At 41.1% G+C, this 15,383-nt stretch overlaps 1 protein-coding gene across 1 annotated transcript; it reads right to left on the reverse strand.

The window, feature by feature from the left end:
- Nucleotides 1-314: 314 nt before the first annotated feature.
- ppp2r2ab (protein phosphatase 2, regulatory subunit B, alpha b) lies at nt 315-13,246 on the reverse strand. Its single transcript, XM_070850506.1, has 10 exons — nt 13,016-13,246; nt 10,926-10,994; nt 8,481-8,578; nt 8,003-8,168; nt 7,221-7,333; nt 6,062-6,239; nt 5,284-5,448; nt 3,077-3,246; nt 2,103-2,194; nt 315-1,981 (listed from the first exon to the last, which is right to left on the reverse strand). The coding sequence occupies exons 1-10, from the start codon at nt 13,020-13,022 to the stop codon at nt 1,702-1,704; spliced, it is 1,338 nt and encodes a 445-aa protein (XP_070706607.1). The 5' UTR covers nt 13,023-13,246; the 3' UTR covers nt 315-1,701.
- Nucleotides 13,247-15,383: the final 2,137 nt, after the last annotated feature.

Raw genomic sequence — 15,383 nt, forward strand, 5'->3', positions numbered from 1 at the left:
ATAGGGTCCTCGCACCGCTTGGTGCTCGGGCCCTAATAATGTGGCATCTAGTGATTGTTGTTATCTCAACGTGTCCGTGTAGGAGGAGTTAAAACAATGATGATGCTCTGATCAATAATGGTTGGCTGGTCCTGTGTTAGTTAATAGTGTAGACATTGATCCAGGACATCCTAGGACTGATTTAGCAACTGATGTACAACCTTGTGGATCATAGATTGCCATAGTTACCTGAGAGACATCAACACTGACAGCACATTGCGTAAAATGAGTACAGTACTGTTGAGATCCAATCAACGATCAGGCAATCACAAGGATGCAAAAAGTAGTTCCTTTATTATCTTCACCGTCATAGATTAAAATTGTAGTTATACATTACTAGAGGCATCAATATAGTCTGAACTGTCCACATTTTAAATGCGCTGTGGACAGATCAATTGCTGCAAACCCTTGTGCAGCTTATTGTATCATCACATACAGTAGCATTAATAATATCTGCAGAGGTTTCAACAAATACTTAAGGTGACTTAATGCCTCAAATAATGTTTCTTTTAAGCTTCAGTCATACAAAACATCCAAGTACTTTAGTTGGTGCAGTAAGTGAGTCCAGTGTCAAATCAAGCGTTTTCCCTGTTGTGAAGTGCTGCTTCAGAGCTGTGGTACACCATGGGAAGACAACACTCAAAAAGATATGTGTAAGGTCCAGCTTCATCTCACAAAATAGGACGGAACAAATCTTGTGACATTTTGACTTTTTTTAATATAAATATGACAATCATAATAATTATCTTTGAATAGGCTATCTCTTATACCTGACTATTGTTGAACACAAACAAAAGAGGGAAGAGGAACCAATGCACAAGAGATGTCAAGACACAGAGCCAATCCAAAAGAAAGAAAGAAAAAAAAAAAAAAAATCTCTTCTGGAGCGTGGACATATTTGGCCACCCAGAGCCTGAGGCACAGCGAGCGAGACAACTCCCCTCTGGGCCAGGCTTTCAATCTGTGACAACACACTGTACTTCTCAAACTCCTGGAGGCAACCGGGCAACCGCTGAGGTGTTGCTGTCCAGTATGAGCAGTGAGTGTGTAAAGAAAACTGTGAGCATACGTTTGTGACTGTTGAATATGCATGGTTTAATCAAAGAGGGGAGACGTGAAGAGACTCAAAAAAAAAAAAAAATACTATGGCAGTATAACAGATGAATTAATAAAAGGTGTATGCACAAAAAAAACATTTCTTAGAAAAATAAACACTAGAATGGCACAGGACAATAAGGGGACATACTAAATAAAGAGTTTTTGTTTTCTACCACAGAGCCATTTGGGGAAAAGTTATAAAAATAAGTGTATCTGTATTCAGAATTTTAAGGAAATTAAACTGGTTTACCCATGTCACCCCAGGGGAAGAAAAGGGCAGGTGGGCTGGCAAAAAAAAACAAACATACCAAAAAGGGGAGAGGGGGGATAATTGGCACAACATCACTTAAACAACAAGGCGGGTGTTACTCTGCCACAGACAAGCTGATGATGGGCAAGAGCGAGGCTTCCTCTGTCCACATCTAGAACAAAGTGGCATAGTGTGGTCACCCAGTAGTGACGGACAGGGATGCTGGTTGTCGGCGTTACCACAGATCACCCTGGATGAGGTTGCAGGTGGTACACATGACGTCACGGCAGATCTCACATAAGCTCACTCCGCGGTTAGTTCACTTTATCCTGGAATATGTAGAGGTTGTTGGTCGTCGCCACTGCAATGATGTTGTCCTGGGGATGCCAGGCAGTGTGAAGAATCTTCTTGTTGAAGTCCAAACTGTCCACGCTGATTTCATCCTTCTTGCGCTTGCCGCCTGCACACACTTTGCGAGGCTTTAAGACCTGCATGGGTTTGCTGTTTTCTCGGGAAGCCTCCAAAGTCACATCCCGCCTTTGGCCACGGTCAAACATCCGGAAGAAGTTGTTGTATGAGCCGGTCATCACCACACTGATGAGAGGAAATGAGAAAGTAAATCTTGAACCAATGTCCTGTCCATCTTTGCAAAGTGGCCTAATTTGCGGGTGCATCAGTTAAGACTAAGTCTTATTACGTCCCTGTACGTACTCACCTGTCATTGCCATTCCAGCAGCACTCAAACTTGTCAAAGATGCAGTCATTCTCGTAGAGCGAGCACAGCTTGCTCCTAAGATACTCGTGAACCTGTAATATTAAAAGCAGGTGTGAACGGGCATTCTCAAGACTCACACATCCCCTGTGACAGATCCTCATTACCACTGCAGATCTGGATTTACTTCAAATGATACAATCATACTTAAAGCTACACACAAGCCATCTACGTCTTGTATTATTTAAAATGGTATCACAATGGAGCAAACGTTCCTCTGCAAAAGCCAGTGCACAGCAAACCACATATTTATGGTGCCTCTTAGTGGCCACTTTCTGATATTACAAGGAATGATTAAAAAAAAAAAGGTGTGGCCACTTTTTTCTTGAATTGTCATTGTGTTTACATCAAAATATCACCAACTAAGATTAAATGCTCATTCACCATTTAGTTACATTTGAAAGAATAAAATGAAATCTATTGTTCCATTTACAAGGTGTAGAGATATTATTACATGCAATAACTGGCCTGCGATAAGTACTGTTTTGGTGTAAACTTTGAGTCTGAGACGACAAGGAAACAATACATTAGGGTGACTTTTGAACAATGTCAGTGTCATTCAGACACTGGGTTAATCAAAGCAATCCCCTTTCCATACAATGAAAACGTTTAGCTTGCAAGCCCAGTTGAATTTAGCGAGGTAAATTTTTGTTCAGATTCATTTTCAGTGGTGTGATGCATGCTTTTCGAGTTAAAAATCTTAATCAGTGGTAAAAGTATTTGCTGTGCAGCACTGAAATAAATGCTGATGCTATTCCACCATCCCCAACAGGAGACTCTTAAAGCACAGACAAAGTTGCAGAGTAATGGGGGACCATCATTCCATCATTCTCTTTGTGGAGTCTGCAGCAACAGCTCCCTCAAACAGAGTTAATCCAGGTGCTCATTGTTACTGTGCACCAGATTGCCAGTCTCACCTGATAGGTCTCCACTGGCCTGTTTTCCATGTTCAGATCCCAAATCTTCACAGACAAGTAGTCTCTGGTCATCATGTAGCGTCCATTGTGGCTAAACTTAACATCGGAGATTGAAGATATGATCTCAGAGAAGAAGGAGCGATTACTGGGATCTTCTGGCTCCTCAAACACTGGACGGGAGAAAGAAAGCAAATGGAAGTAAGGTGAAAAATAGTCAGACTGCTGTATAGGCAGGTTTCTGAACAATATCCAGTGTTACGTACATTCTAAGGAAACTTCAACATTTTCATATATGCTGATGTCACAAATAATAGATTCATGCAGTCTAGTTGATGGTTCACAAACTTAGACCACAGAATGCCTTAAAAAATGTTTCATCATGACACCCTGAGCCACCAAAAAAACGATACTACATGGGTATACAGTAGGGATATAACGACTTATCGAATTTTGTGATATTGTGATGAAAAAAATGTCTCGATGTCATCATGGGAATGTGAAATGTACCCCAGTAATACTTATTACATGCCTGCACATCGGGTCAACACAAATGCTGCAGTGCAAGTTTCGTCAGCGGACCAGTTACTGCCAGTCAGCTGTCGCACGTTGGTCGCCATTAGTTACAGCAAAAAGGGACAGCAATTTGTCTCAAACTGTATGCCGACATTGTTCAGCTGAAGTCGGGTGTGTCTATGGAAACACTTCAAACATGTGATTTATGTCGGCATCACGCAAATGTATTAAGAAGCAGAACAAAAACAGACAGTGTTCAAGATTCTAGATTAAGTTTTTAACAACTTCACTGAAACCGTTACAGTATACAGTGTGTAGAGCTTGAGTCTACAATTACATCATACCAGGAGGACCCAACGGTTGTAGAAAAAAGAAATCTTATGTCATCTTATAAAGCTTACAGTGGTTATAGCTTAGATTATGGTTAAAGGTGGTAGAGGCTGCCTGACAGAAATCAGAAATGTAATATTGTGATTCATTTCATCTTATGGACTTTTTATCATGGTTATATCAAACCATTTTTTGGTGTCGCTACATCCCTAATGTGCTATACATGTACACGTCATTTTATTTCCTTTAAATTCTAGATAAGCATAAATTCACAAAACAAAAAGGTTGCTGGCATTTTAATGGGACATGTCAGCCTGTTGTTGATGTGGGGAAAGAGCAGAAGCTGCAGGTCTGATTCCACTGGTTTCTGGTCGTGTTTTCACGTGTGCTAGATCACACATATGATGCTGGGGATGTGTAGTGCCACAGTGAATGCAATATCTGCTTTCCTCATGCAGCCAAAACGGTTAGATTCAGCGGTGAGATCTGAGATGAGATCAGAATTTACTTGAGCTCCGTTTACCATGTCAAATCTTTGCATCTCTGACTGTCACCATTTTTCTGACTGCTGAGCTCCTGAAAAACTCTAGAGAGCACGTTACTATGGGAACCAGCATCCATGTGATGTCATGTCATTTCAGTAGCTACAGCTTAACTGGATATTAATGTAATATTGATTGTTATCGTTTTCTTCTCACGTTTGATAAAGTTAACATGAAACATGATTGATGTAAATGTCACCACTGTATTTAATGTGGTGAAGCATCATTAAAGACACACAATATGCATCTGGAACATGTGTCATCTTAGCTAGTTAGAACCGACAGATGTCCTCCACATACAGATCTACCTGCAAACAGATTTTACTGGTTTCAAGCTAGTCGTTTTATTCCTAAATACTGAAAATGTGCATATACACTGTTGCCCATAAAGTTGGAATAAAATGTTTTTTACCTCTTCTCATGAAATGATTGTGACAATGTGATCTATTCTTGATAAATAAAGTGTATATCTTCTCAACTTTATTGATCAAACTCTTCCAAACATATCACAGTGAAACTTAAACCACAATTAACCTCTTCAAACTGTGTATTCAGGCTTTAACAACATTGGGGGTATTGAACAATTATTCCAACTTTATGGGCAACAGTGTATAAACAATCATGACCTTGGGCAAATGTGTCCTCTACTACCTGCTGTGAGCAGGCAATGTAAATGGGAAACCTTTCTACTCTCCAGAGGTTTAGTATAAAACAAAGTGTAGGTCAATGACAATTGTGGGGCTTAATTTAATGAATCAAGCCTTTAAGCCACCTGTCGAGTAAGCGGAATGGTGATTAAAAGTGACCAAAGTGGGTACTCACATTTGGAGTGCTTGTCACACAGCGCTGAAACCCTCATGTCACACAGACGGATGGTTCCTTTGCTGCTGCTGTAGACGAAGGTGTTACACTGATGAGGATGGAACTCTGCTGCTGTGATCACCTCCGTTAGCTCCTCCATGTTGGCCGGTTTAATGTCAACAATATCTGAAGAGCACTGGGTTAAGAGAAATAAACCTGTGGAGTAATTAGGATGACGTCTGACCTGGTTTAAGTATGCATGATAATGTTCTCAGTGCATTTTTGGAGCACTATAATATTTCCTAAACACCTCTTAGAAAATTGCAGCAATTTGCTTTGGCAAGTGTCAAACTGGGTGATTATGTCGCCTGTACAGAGCATCCGCATGGGAAAGAGAGAAAACAAAAACAGCAGACCGATAATGGAGCGGTGTCTGGAGACAAAATACCCCTCAAGGATACCAATTAGTCTTCTCATCCCATTTATTGGTTAGACATGAAAGACAACCAATGGCAACTGAAATGCCCTGACAGACTAGACATCATTTTTACCCCACTCCTTTGTTTGTCTTGTGTGACAGCATTACTTTGATTCTCTACATTCTTTTCTTTGTCCCCATCTAATTTTGAGCGTCAAACCTGCCATTTTCTTGTCAAGTGACGAAAACATGCAGGGCTGTATAAAACAATACAGCCGATCCTGGTGTTGATCAGTCTGGCATTATATAACCTCATATTCAGATGAGTTGCATGATTAGGCAGGTGCACAGACACACACGCCGATGTGTATTTAAGGATACTGAAGCTGCGGTCAGTGATCTCGAGGTGCCAAAGGTTGATGCGGAGGTCATCTGCTGACAGGTATGTCTCATTGTCACTGTTGACCGAGATAGAGTTGATGTGGTAGGTGTGGGCACTGGCGAAAACCCTCCGCGGACTGGCTTCCACCATTAGGTCCATGGGTATTAAAACCGGTACCTGAGGTAAGAACAAACAGGGTGTAATTTGAAACTCACAATAAAGGCAGGGATGAATTTTTGAAAGCACTTTGTGGCACATTTCTCTTGTCACAAAGCTCTTTATAGCGTTTGAGTACCAGGGCATGTAGCCAGTGCATTTAATTAGCTAGATTAAATAGGAAGCACCGACGCCTTCTTTAACCAAGATGATTTTCAGCTGCTTGTTTAGTCGTCCATCTACTGAGTGTGATGACCACATTTCTTTCTTCTTTTCAATCAATAAAGTGGTACAGAACTGTTAAATCCGTGGTGAAGAAGACTTGGGGGGTGAGGTGCTGCAGAGCTGCAGTCAACTTTGCTGCTCACATTACGAAAGAAGCCAAATCGGTAGGCCTTTGTAAGATAATGAGTATTAAATTCTCTTCCAAGTTAAGAGGCAGAGCCATTTATATCTTGTACATCATACAAAACTATTAGTTATGTACCCACAGTTAAAGCTCCCAAACACCTATGTTACCCTCACAGAGGGTGTTTTCAGTTATATTGGCTGATTAGACCTGTAATCAAACCGTTTGAATAACATCTAGCTGCTTCTATTAGATTAGATGAGTCAGTTTTGTTACATCTGTTAGTGCAGGAAAACTTGCAGCTACAATATATGATCCTTTTAGATGTATAATTTGATGATCTCTGCCAGCATAGCTGCCCCTAAATTCGACCTAAAACAGAGCAATCAGCCATAATGAGTAGAGAACACCTGTGTGGGTATTCAGGGCAATTTATACATACATTTCATCAGCATTAATCATCAGTGGAGCAACTGAGCTGTCTGCACTATCTAAGGAAGCAAACCTACTAAACTAAGCAGCACTGCTCTCTCACTATAGCAAGTATCAAGTGGACGTGTAGAGATTATTTTCAGTTCTGGTAAACCCTGGTCTGGCTCAGCGATCCCACCTCCTGAAATACCCCTCAAGTTGCCTTTGGTTCAAGGACTGACCCGCAGTGATGTGATAGTGTTGGGGTCTTTGTAGCGTCCGTCCTCCTCTTTGAGATTATAGCCCTCTGGTCTCTTGTCTCGTTCACTGATTTTCCACAACTTGATTGTCTTATCTGTTAAAAATAAATAATAAGTAAATAAATAATGCAAATAGCAACAGCACCAGTTCTTTTCAAAGGAAAACAGCACACTCGTCTGGGTACATTTCTGAGGAATCAAACGGAGGAGTTAGAAAAGGGAGGTTAAAAGAAACCTTTCAGGATGTAAAATCTTTGACTCTACTGTTGCCGAATTAATTGTTGTTATATGCTTGGTCACATATTTTGGATAACTTTGAATTGCACTTAAGGTCTTTATGTAGCTCTTTCTCTCGCTCACCACTGATTTTATTAAGCCGTTTGACCCGTCCATAAGCTGCTGTCACACAGAGAACCAATAACTATAATAACTTTTTGTGCAGTGCCATCTGTCCTGTGTAAATGCCTCCATACATGATATGAAAGGTAAGGACAGCCTGAATACTTTGTTTGAGGTACAACTGAAAACAATAACCAGAGAAATTCCCAGGAATTTTGCAGTCTTGCAGAGGAAATTACTAAACAGCGTTTTCTTAAATATTAATTCCAGTTCTTGTTCACATTTGATTGTGAAGCATGAAAAGGGCAATAATTAGTTTCTTTGTTAAAAATGGGTTAAATGTCACTCATTTGCATTTACAATTGAAGTCACCGCAGATGGCCCTTAACAAATATCTGGTTACGCACTCAAAGTGTCCAACATACCGTTAGTTGACAACAGGAACTGGGCTGCATTTTTCTGAGGAAGCCAGCGAATCTTGTTGATCTTTTCCTCTATTTCCAAACTCTTTAAGTAGTCGAACTCGGGCTCATGGCTCTGGAAAGTGCTGTAAACATTGTATTCGCTCCTGAACTGAGGCTGATTCTTATTCTGCCAGGAGACGGGAGAAACATCAGACATGACAAGATGAAGAGAGCAGACGTTAGACAGCAACTGCCAGGAATCAGTTTTGTTTTATATTTATAAGTTTCATTCCAAAAAGACATATCAAGCTTTAAAGAGGTGACACCTACTTTTACTAAGGAATAAAACTGGCATGGACGTAAAGCATATCATCAGTTTTAACTCTTATTCCTCAACTTTTTGCTTACAGCATAGTTCCTAGAAACAAACCATTGGAACTTGAGCAATTGAGTTCAGGTGTTGACCTTTTACAAAATGGATTGAAAGTTGCAGCTGTACCTCTATTTCCTGCTGGAAAATGACTACGCGCCCACCCTTGTCTCCTGTGGCTAGCAGCTCCCCTGTGTGGTTAAACTCAACAGTAGATATGATGTCCGCTGCAAGAAAACACAAAAATGACGTAAGTGTCAACTTGCATCTGCAGTAATGTTATTTATAAATCGGGGTGGTGAGGTGAACCAACCTCTCTCGATATGAAAAGACAATGAGGAACCACTCAGTTCATCCTAACTAAGCCTGGATTTATTATCTGTCCTGGAATCAGAGTGCTCTCGATGGACGAGCGTGTAGGCCGGAGATGCAGAAGGATGTCAGAGCATGTAGAGCAGACGGAAAATGATCAGTAACCTAGTTTTTCCCTTTTCACTCTCTCAGAGAGCATTACCATTTCCCCAGCAGCTGTATGTTGCTTTATAAACTAAAACTCTGACACACACACACACACACACACACACACACGGTTACTTACTTAACCCTTTGCTGCCCAGTGGAGCAGAAAGACAAAGCTGAAAAAGGTTGTAGTAGGAGGTCTTTGTTGTGTGCATCGTGCTCCCTGAGGCCCAAAGTAGGGGGGTAATACATTTGAACGAGAAGTAAGCGGCCACAGTGCTCTTCTATTAGAGCAGTGCCTAATTATTTTACATTGTCCATCGCCTATCATTTCATTTTTCCTACTAATTCAATTGTTTAGCACATAAAATGTATAAAATGAGGAATGCCCATCACAGGCATAAAAAGAGCAACTACCTGGACTACTAAAATGCATTAGTTCTTAACGGCTAATGCAAGACATTATACTTGTGCGGATGCCGCATAAATGAAGAACAGTGATATTAAGAATGTAGGTTGAGTACAATGTACCATAGTTCTGTCACTCCACTGTAGGCATGTGCTAAAGGGCTGAAACATACAAGGCCACAGAACACCACAAACATTTCTGCCTTACAGTAAATTAGCTACAGATTCGAGCTACCATCAATATTGTTCGTAACAGGTTACACATAAAGAGTACCATGATCCAATAGGAATTTCTTTCATTCATTTGGGGATAGAACGCACAAGATACAAATTAATGAGCGACAATGCCTCAAGATCTGTTCACTGTTCCCCTGAAATATCTGATAAAATGCAATCAAGAGAAAGTTCATATTCTAAAATACATGGGACACAATATTTGGGATACAGCCAGCAGCCTCAATTTGACAGAAAGACCAACAAAAGCACTGTTGCAGAAAAAAGAAAAATAATTCTGATAATAATTCTGATAATAATAATAATAAAACAGATGAACATTGCTTCCTCATTCATTTCAATGAGCCAACTGCTTTAGGAACACAGAGACACCACCATACAGGGGTCCACAAAAAAATGCCAGTGGAATTCTCAGTTTCCAATTTATTACCTACATTTGACTTAAACTAATGTAATTTAAAACAACAGTCCAGCAATAAATCCTACCTTCATGAATGTTATAATGTTAGGTTTTAGTTCCAACTGTTTAGAGAGATGTTGATTCACCAGCTTCGTCAGTTCATAGGATGTAGTTTGTGGTGCTCTTGAATGAACGTTATGTTACATTGACAGGTGTTTCCATTCTTTTGTTCACCTCATCAACGAGAGAAATTTCTACAATTATAAAACAATTTGTAAAAGACAATCCAGTCAAATACATGTGATGTGTAAGCACAGAGGGGGAAATTACTGCTGCTGTGATAACTGCAGAAATCCTGTCTAGAAGGAGTACAAATCACTGTGCAGTGTCTGATAAGCCATCACACTCGTAGATATATAATTCAGCATCTCTGTACCACTACCAGACATCTGTCCTGCTGAGGGCTCTATTACTGCATTTCCTTATAGTTGGGACACCTGCCCTGCAAGTTGAGCAACCGTGATCAGAATCCGTGATGCATGATGTCTACAGCTCTTCATCTACCCAGCTCACTGTGGTTGTTATATTGATCTACTCAAGGTTTTAGTAGTCAGTCAACAATCTTAGCAACAAAATAAGACTGCACTTCCTGTAGCAATGAGTGCCGTCCTGTGGCTTGTCAGTGGAAAGCTTCTAATGTGAAGCAGCAGTATTTGGTTTGTATTAGCACTACCTTAACACACAGTTCTAAAAAAGGAACTTTCTCTTTTGAGTCATCTAGATGATGACCACACATGGGGAGCAAATCAATTGACAGTCACATTTAAGGTTAGGAGCCATTATTTTATCATTCTGCAGCAAGGAGTACGTAGTTGAAATGTGCAGCATCACAGCTCGCCACACCACGTCATGGCTAAATTGTGTCTATATCTAGATGAGGAAGATGTTGAGCTGCTATCTGTTCACTCACTGCAAGCTGTTGTGTATTACACAATACCTGTAAGATTTTTTTTCTCTCCTTTCCCATCTGTGCTTAACACTTATAAATACTCCGTTTCTGGCAGAGCTCATACCTTCAGCGACATCGTCATCAATGGCTCCTTTCACCTGAGAGAAGCACCACTGCATGTCACCTCCAGGTCCTGCAGAGTTTAAAAGAAAATAAGCAGTCAAGTTAAATGTTGGTTGCTCTTTTTCTACATCTATTTCTATTCCAAACTTCAAGATGTTTCACAGATTCTAACTGTAACTTTAACTTTAACTGTGACGCGATGGACATTGACTGCAGTGCAATGACCGTATTTGGACTTTTCAATCAAATACATTCAAGTAGTGTACAAGTAGCACCTCTATAAGTAAAGCTTCTGTTTCAGCATATTGTCACTCTCGGGCAGCAAAAGAAAATCGAAATGATGTCAGAACTATAATCAGATGGCAAACCTGCTGCAAGAATTTGTGTGGTCATACATGTGCACATATCCTCACGCTTTCTGTAAGTCTAGCCTCAAAAGAGAACTGGATATAATACAAGATCTTTCATTCTCTCCTAAAACTAAAATCAAGACATGGATATCCCTGAACTGTTACACACACGATTCCTTTAAAACCAGTTATGTACAGGCGTATTAAGAGGCCAGCTGTTTCTGCTGTTATGAAATACAGGCCACTTGGATGTCAAAGATCTCTATACTTTCAATGAGTGTATAAATGCATCCGTCAAATTAAAAAAGTCGAGATCATAGGCCTGCTATACCAGCATTAAATGCTCTCACACCAGAGTCCTGTGTTAAAAATAGATCAACATGAAAAAACAAGCTGTCTTGTTTGATAAAGATCTCCATCTCTCGCCTCAACAGGTTCTCCATCAACATAGCTCACTGCACAGTACAGCTAGGTCAATTCCACATATTTTTACATGTGACCATCTCTGTTATTACACAATAAAAACTGGTCTGATTTGGCGATAACAATGTCAACACATAATGGAACAGCTCTGCAGAATAATCAAGGACATTTATGAGTCATCCTGGCTTCATCATTCAGGCGCATCCTGAAATGAATCATGATTTAAAACAAAAAGCCAGGACAGGCTAGGTTCTGGCAAATGCAAACTGTCGCACTCTCACGGATTACCTGCATTTGTGGCACAAGAAAATGCTCAAAGCAAACAGGTGTTTTGATGTTTCAGCAGGAGGAGGATGTGCAATACCTCTGCCCAAACACCAGTGTCATTTCCCCACCCAAAAGGACCAAATGCATGTACTAAATATGTTGGCATTGACCTATTTTTGCAAAATGAATACATAGCCATCAATCTCAATCGGCTACAAGGGGCTAAAACCGCATATCATTCTTAATAACTCTGCACAACACTCAACATTCACTGCACAAGAATCAGCTGATGAATGAAAGGTGAAATGCTACGTTAAGCTACACAAATCCTTGGCTATCTGGTTCTTATTTGAGGGGACATTTTTCACATTTTAGTATATTTATGTCCCAATCATAGGCTGGCCTGGCTTTTTCAGTCCTTTGAATGAACAGATGCACTGAATATCTAAGCGCTTGCTCGGGCTGCATTAGGCCTGAAGTACTAGCATGCATGTGGGCAATGTCAAAGTTTGAGCTAACGTTAGCTAGCCTCGCACGTCAAGCCAGGCATGGCATGTATGAGAAATGTGTGCACTGTGCCACTTACATCTGTAGCTATTTGCTTCCAGTTTCATCATTAACTGCAGACTACATGACTTCAGTGGTTTGTAAGTGCCGTGCACACGTCTGAGAGGCAGCCGTTACAGCTACGGCAAGTTAGCGTTAGGTTAGAGTAGCGGATAGCTAGATACTGTTTGGCTAACACGGTAGGCAGTGTTAGCTTGCAAGACTGGTCCCGGGCCGGCGATAATGGTAAACAGCTACCGTTTGCTAGCAGCAGCTGGCGGCTGGCTGGCTGGCTAGCTAGCTAGCTTTAGCCGGCATAGACAGGCCAGTGGGCGATGACACTCGAGTTTGCTGGCTAGCTACGGTTAGCATTGGCTAAGTGTCGTTAGCTTAACTGACACTCGGCACGTTTAAGATCATCCTGCAGCCGCCGAGGCAGAGAGCTTGCTGTAGAAACACCGGCCTCTTCGCGGTGTTTAGGTGTGTAATGCTTAGACTGAATTACCTGCCATGACGAGACAGACAGTGGAGCTTGCCTCAGTCAGTCACGATCCTGCTTCCCACTCCCACGCGCTGGCTGGTGGGATCTGAACTTTCTTCTTCCGCTGTCTGTCTTGCGCAAACCTGAATGTCAGGCGCTAAATGAAGCGTAACTCTGGCTGTCTTGTTGCTGTCTTTCCCGCTCCTCTCGCTGTTGTTCCACTCTGTGTGTCAGTCACTCTCCCCCCTCCGTGTCTCTTGCCGCATCCCACAAGTCACTTCTTCCCCTCCCCTCCACGGTTTCTTTCTGCACGTGAACCAAAGGGTTTTTATAATGCGCGCGCACACAGCGGATGTACAGAGCACGCGCGTGCACATAGATGAAGAGACACCTCTTCATCATCCAGCAGGGATGGGGGGGGGTACTCAAGCTTGATAAAAACTTTACTGGAGTATTAATACTCCACTAAATGGACCAATGTGCTGTCTTGATGGTATCCATTTTAATATGACCACACCTTATCCATTCACCCTCTATAATAATTCAGGCGTTCTCTGCAAAATTGAGGTCATATTATTCATCTATGATTATTACAGTCAGCTTTGCACTTCCATGTACTCATTACATTACATCCCTACCATAACCCAGCAGTAAATACAGCAACAATCTGATTCGCAATACTGTTTGCCCAACTCTTGCCTGTATATTTGCAATGTTCTCTGCACTGTGTAAAAGGATATGGATTCGGGGGGGCAAGCGTACAACGTTTAAAAAGAAAAGAGGAGAAATTACATTCTGCAAGAGAAGAGCCATGGATAGGCTCGATTCTGTTTATTTCAAGAAGACTGTTGCTACGTATTTGATTAGTGAACTAAAACCTGATAACAGAGTGATCTAATACATCGGTTACTATGTTCTGTGTGGACACACATTTCAAACAACTATAACAAGGACTGTCATATAACAGCAGTACAGCATAGAAATCTGTTATTCTGACTATTTCAATCCAACATGTACCTCTGCAGGATCTTTTTGTAAAGGAACCACAATTTGCTGTTGGACCCTGAAGAGGGTTGAAGAGCTTGTAAGACATCTCAGCACCCACGAACACAATGGCCTTCAGATGTGCAAGTGATAGTTTTACCACTCACATGGCCACTTCAGATGCTTTATGTCTTTCAGAAGAAATATGCCCACTGAAGAAAAGAGAAATACAGCAGTCCGACGCTGCAGCTTGCTAAGAAATGGGAGGAATATGAGGAACACCAGTGAATTAAATGACAAGCCCTCAAGAAAAAAGAAAATGACTATTTCTTTGCCAGAAGCTTGTTGAGCAGGAGTAGAGCTATCAAAACTGCCAACTGGGATATCTTATTAGAGTCGGTGAAGCTGTCAATTCACTCCCAGGGACTGCTTTCTGACCCACTTCACCTGTCAATGGTTTCAAACCCTGTAACTGACACTTCCAAAGACGAGATCCACCTCAGTCTTCTCCAAACAAGCAGCAGCAGTGCGCCCCTCTGCTGGCCCAGCACCTGCTCCCCATCACAGAGACAGACAGCACAAAAAGCCCAGTGGAAAGCCTCAGATTTTGCAATGACCAGCTGGCAGCCTAAGTTTCATCTATCCATCCTTAAGAATAAGCCTCTCTGTCAACTGTCTTCAATGGGACTGCTGAGTGTCTGGTAGTTTCTAATGGCTGCTGTCCACAGTAACCAGGACAGTGTTTCCAGAAAGAGACACTTTTTAAATGTCATTTTTAATGTTTTTAGGTTCACAAATCACATTCCATTGCTCTACCTACAGCAGTGCTTTGAGCTAAATGCCAACACTAGCAATATTAACTTCCTCACAATGACAGTGCTAATATGCTGATAGTTTGCAGGTATAACGTTAATCATGTTTACTATCTGAGATTAACATGCTATCATGCAACATCCGTTAATTAGCACATGGGCTGAGGCTGATGGGAATGTCATTAACTTCGCAGGTATTTGCAAACCGTTGGAAAAATTTTGGAAGGATTTTGACCAAGTGATGGCATTGGATGAAAGACTATACTGTACTATACTGTACTATACTCATCCTGACAGGAAATTTCATGTCATACCAGCCAATAGTTGATGAGACATTTCACTGAAACCCACAAAGTTAAACCTCAAGGTGGCACTAGAGGAAAAGTTGGGCAATCATCAAAGATTCACTGTAGTAAGATTTATGCTCTGGGTACAAATGTACAAAAATCCATAGTAATTCATGTAGTTTTAGAGTTAAGTCTGCACCAAACTGACTGACAACGCCATCCATGGAGCCATGCTGCAAGCATCACTTATTAGAAAAAAGTAAGAGACTGGTGCAATTTCTACTAAGTAATTAAATGTACTGTTTTAGG

This window comes from Pempheris klunzingeri, chromosome 19 (assembly GCF_042242105.1).
Source record: "Pempheris klunzingeri isolate RE-2024b chromosome 19, fPemKlu1.hap1, whole genome shotgun sequence".
NCBI lineage: Eukaryota > Metazoa > Chordata > Actinopteri > Acropomatiformes > Pempheridae > Pempheris > Pempheris klunzingeri.

What these genes read in the sequence shown, in the direction of transcription:
- ppp2r2ab (XM_070850506.1), bottom strand. An exon ending in ACACTATCACATCACTGCGG is followed by an intron (nt 6,240 to 7,220) that starts GTCAGTCCTTGA and finishes TTCTTACCTCAG; the next exon opens with GTACCGGTTTTAATACCCAT. An exon ending in GGCCAGTGGAGACCTATCAG is followed by an intron (nt 2,195 to 3,076) that starts GTGAGACTGGCA and finishes TTAATATTACAG; the next exon opens with GTTCACGAGTATCTTAGGAG.